The sequence below is a fragment of the Montipora capricornis genome, chromosome 7, assembly GCF_036669925.1.
Source record: "Montipora capricornis isolate CH-2021 chromosome 7, ASM3666992v2, whole genome shotgun sequence".
NCBI lineage: Eukaryota > Metazoa > Cnidaria > Anthozoa > Scleractinia > Acroporidae > Montipora > Montipora capricornis.
The window spans coordinates 41,029,999-41,034,998 of NC_090889.1; the positions used below are offsets into that span (position 1 = coordinate 41,029,999).

General features: G+C 38.9%; 1 protein-coding gene across 1 annotated transcript in view; it reads right to left on the minus strand.

Annotated features, from left to right (window-relative positions):
* Positions 1-2,816: 2,816 nt before the first annotated feature.
* The window catches only part of LOC138057971 (protein bark beetle-like), a 17,234-nt gene continuing 15,050 nt past the window's right edge, over positions 2,817-5,000 (minus strand). The window contains exons 5-6 of the mRNA XM_068903874.1: positions 3,691-3,938; positions 2,817-3,063 (exon numbers count right to left, since the gene is read on the minus strand). Of these exons, the coding sequence (XP_068759975.1) occupies positions 3,774-3,938 (165 nt within the window). The 3' untranslated portion in view covers positions 2,817-3,063; positions 3,691-3,773. The remainder of the gene's footprint in view (positions 3,064-3,690; positions 3,939-5,000) is intronic.

Consider the following 5,000-nt stretch of genomic DNA (forward strand, 5'->3'; position numbering starts at 1 on the left):
TTTTTCTCATGCTGTTCCAACGTCACTTTCACAAATAACTCTGGAAGAGGCGTGGTAACATTAAGCAATATCACAGGGCATCTTGCTATTTCAAACGCTCTCGTCATACAAAATGGGGCTGATGGGGTGTCAGGCACGCGAAATCTTTTGTGAACTGTAACAACTGTGTGTTTTTTTTTTGCTATTTTCACTATTTGACAATCGAGGTGAAGGAAATATCCGTGCCTCGGTGAAGGAGGGGACTGAGAATCGAGAACAGTAGCTTTTTGACATGCGACTTCCACAACTTGTTCGCTAAAGTAAAATTCTCGCAACGGATTTCATCTACAAGACGTTTCCTCTTCTGAAATTGCAACATTGAAAATGGAAAAGTTTGATTTAAGTTTTTTGTGCGATTGAAAAGTAAGTTTGATGTTTTGTTTGTTGTTTGAATAAAGTTTGTAGAAAGTTTTGAGTTTTGATAGTTTTGGGAATAAAAAAAAAACAGTTTGATTTTTTTCAAAACTTAATTGATTTTTCAACATGATTCATGGAATGGATCGTAATGGATTTTGGAAAAAGAAGAGTGGAAGTGTAGTAGTGGAACCCCGTGCACCCCGTGGGTTTGTCGGTTTTGTTGCAGGTGTTGAAGGGTTGGGGGGGGGTTTTGTGGAACCACATTGGGCATAATGCAAAACGCAACTAGCAATTTCCTCTTAAAAACGAAAAAAAGGAGAGGAAACGGGCAAGCAAGGGCCGCCCGATCGGGACCAGGGGGACAGAACCAGAGTACGTTCCGATTAAAACCGGGAGTCGATTTGTTTACTGGGTTTTTTATTATTATTTATTGTTCATTAATTACAAGCTCGTCCTCTGCGGTCTCGTTTTTGTTCTGTGACCCCTTGTTCTTCTTTTTGTCGCGAAACGAAACAAGGGAGTTGGCGAGAGTTATGAGGAAGAATTTGGAGGTTAGTTGCTAGTTGAGCTAGAGAAGTGGGTTTAGTCTGGCTGCTAAATAGTGGGGAACAGGAGGTTCTCCTCAACTTTCAATAATTGGTTCACATAAATTATAATTTTTACTAAATGAGTTGGTGTGGTCGTTTTGCTTTTTAGAGACCAATCCCATTTATGTGGGAAATGGAGCAGCGTCCATTTTTTACTTCACCGATGCTGTTTCAGCCATGGGTGAATTGATGGAATGAGACTGAATTTGCGTTATGGAAAAACCCAATGTGAATGAGCCAGTATGGGTCTAAATTGACTCAAAATGCAATTCGCCCTGTTGAGGTGGAGACTCATTTGTTGGTGGACGTTTCGCAAGGTGGAAGTCATTGAAAATGGCAAAATTTTCGGACAACCAGATTCAACCGCAAATGTGAACTGCGAAAATGCAAATATTTATGAAATGGGGGGGAGAGATGTCCGGGTCAGTTCAGATTATGCTTGCGTTTTTTGGTGTGGTTTTTCTGGTTATTGAAGAAAAGGAAAAAAAAAAGCAAAAAAAAAGACGCCCAGGAAACAAGGGAAAGGGAGGGAAAAGGGAAAAGGTTTTAGCTCAAAAGTTTTAGGAAAAGTTTTTTTTTAGCTCTCCGTGAGTGGAAGGAAATAATAAATGTTCTTTCAAGGGGGGGGTGGGGGAACAGGCGAAAAACAAACCGTAGTCCTGTACCCCGCCCGTTAGTTGCATTTGGTATAAGGAAAACCAGGGCACAACCTACATTATCATGGATTGCACGTTCTCAGTTAGTATAAATTTTGTATAGTAGTTGTTTAATTTAGTTTTGGTAGTTTGTATAAAACCTAGTCTCAATAGTTAATATGTCGAATAATCACATCGAACGGAATAATGCAATATTTTGTCGAAATAAAAATGTATAAAATTTGTAAGAACAAAGAGTTCGAACGAAAAAGTAATGGAAAAAAAGTTGTCAAAATATTTCATATGGAAGTATGTCACACAGTTCCATCAAATATGATTTCTCTCAAGTGCGTGATTGTCTTTTGATCGTTAGAGAGATCAGATTTAGTTCTCCCATACTGCCACAATGTTTTTTGATTCATATCCTGCCAGTCCAAATTCACCATGGCTAACATAAGTCATCGGTTGTTGTCGTATGTGAGGTATAATAAATGACCTGTCTCCTATTGTCCGCAACGTTAATAGGAACCTATGGTCGTCTAAAAAATTGGAATCCAACCAATTTTAGTAAATTAATAATTTTTATGAACAAATTGAGAAAAGTTGATGAGAATACACATCCGTGTTCCCACACTATGTAGCACTCGCACCAGAAGCTTAAGTATAATCGGACTCCCCCTCTTCATTGCGTTGAATCTGGTTGTCGGAAATTTCAATTTTCCTTGCAACGTCCACAAATGCTTCTCAAGCGATTGCATTTTAAGTCAATTAGTAGTCCCATACTGGCCATTGCTTTTCATAACGCAATTCACCATGCTGAAAGCATCGGTAAGATGAAAATGACGCTCCATGTCCCAATAATATGGACCGGTCTGAAAACGACCACACCATTTAGTAAATTATAATTTATTGAACTATTTGAAAGTTGATGAGAACCCCCTTGGTTCCCTATGTAGCAGCCAACTTCCTTGTTTTGCGACAAGTCACATGACACGAGCCTGGAGGAAGCTTACCATTAACAATGACTCCTCCTTTTCCGTTTAGAATTGCTGTTGCGTTTTGCATGCCAATGTTACCTGCACCACGATGCACTTCCAATCCATTATATCCATTAGAATCAAACTTTGCATTTTCAACGTTGCATTTCAGAGAAACATCTCGTAGATGAAATCCGTTTCGAGAATTTTCTTTGGCGAACAAGTTGTGGAAGTCACATGTCAAAAAGCTACTGTTCTCGATTCTCAGCCCTTCACCTCGATTGTCAAATAAGTGCAAATAGCTAGTTGTTACAGTTCCAAAGATTCGCATGCCAGACACCCCATCAGCCCTATTTTTGTAGACGAGAGCGTTTGAAATAGCAATATGCCCTGTGATATTGCTTAATGTTACGCCTCTTCCAGAGTTATTTGTGAAAGTGACGTTGGACAGCATGAGAAAAGACAAAACTGCAAGTTAAATAAAATTGGTTTGAAAATCTATTTGATCGTCAATCATTTCATAGGTATCTACAGTAAAAAAGGAAGACAGACCTGTGGACGTATGGTTTTGATTCCCCCAAAAAGCTTGAGGCACAAAGAAGAGTGAGTTTCATTTTTGCCTGAAAAATACGCGAATCAGGTGTGTGCGAATTTGATTTACAGTCACCCCTCCTTGCAAAGTTCCCACGGTTGTAAGTTGAACACCTTTGAATGGGTTGTTTGAGTTGACGTACTTACACGTAGTTGTCAAATTTGAAAGTTTGTTGGGTGGCCACGGTAAGGCGCGTCGCAATGTAAACCTCTACCTCTGGAGTATTTCTCGCCCAGTCAGCTTTTCCGGTACAAGAACACTAATTCCAACAACTGACCCGATCAAAAACAACAAAAGCGTTAACTGTTTTCTTTTGCCTTTCTTTTTTTTTCCAGTTCTTTGGGTTGCCACTGCGTGAGCAAAGTAATTAACACAGAAACATTGAAAAGCCTAACGAATAAAGAGTTAGATTCACAGAGCTCAGAGCTTCAGGTTGCTCTCAAAAGATGCCACTTGGCTTTACAAAAACTTTTAAAAGCTTTATCACTACCTTGTATTCATACCTTTGTCATCAGTTATAAGGAATTTGACTGATGTTCCCATTCGGCCTGTGTACCGAAAACGTATGTAAAATTCGTGGCCAGAGCTAGTGGCTGGTTAAAACGGCCTGATTAACACATGAAGATGCATTCACCACAGTGACAATGCTGGCGTTGACGTTGTTACCATCACGAACCTCGAGTTCAAAGTTCTCGCCCGTCATGACTTCATAATGTACTGTCAAATGTCCCCCAGGCGCCGTTTTGATAGTCTGAAAACAGAATCGTTAAAACATGTCTGGGATAGCAGCTGTAATGGAGCTCAAGCAACTTTTAATTTAGTGAATAGATGATCTTTTTTCAATGATGATTCGAGGATACTTGGAAAAAAATCCGAGCGCTTCGTTCAATCGGTTGTAACGTGTCTGGATAGATTCTACACTATTACATTAATTAGAGATATAGCATAGTTTTTAGCATTAAGTGTATTCCATATCTTCATGCAAGGCTCCTGGAAAGACCATTTTCCCATGAAAAGAATTGCGCAATGCAATAAAATATGGCAATGACTACACGTACACCAAAGAATGACAGTGTCACAGAATCATGCACCAAACTCCTTATCGGTAAAGAGTAAAACGACTTTGTGGGAATTTCCTACCATAATTGTTATTCGCCTAAAGTCTCATTTTATTTTAATATACTTTGCAGTCCTTGCAGTAGTACAAATGGGATCAGTAAGCTATCTCTGGGGCGACACTATTCCACAAAAATAAACTCGTTTGGGTTGGGGTGGGGGTGGAGGGTAGAGGTAGGCTTTGGAGAACTTTTCGATTGGAGGGTAGCCTGTTGATTCAAGAAAATTGACACAATCTCGTGTATCATGCATTTGCTGGTGCTTCTTAGAGGACCGATGACAAATTCATTCAGAAATACAATACTGACGGGATCTAGAAATTTTTTTTTGTTTTTTTTTGTTTTTTTTGTTTAATATATCCACATTTATTAGTTTACATGATAATTTTAAACTATACATAGGAGCTTTATATCGAAACTACGCTACCTATCTATAATAAACACAGAACATCCAAAACTACACTACACCTCTAAGCTATACGCACTATACACAATTCAACATATTACAATACTACAGTATTAGTTTAAGCTGGGAGTTGGAGGTGATAGCTCATGTTCCATTATGGGTAAAAATTGATGCCATTTTTTATTATGAAAGTGGAGTTTGTTATTTTTCCTCGCAATGAAAGGCTCGATCTGGTGCGTTGTTTTGCATTTTGATATTAACAGGGCAATGGTGGGAAACGTTTGGCTTAATT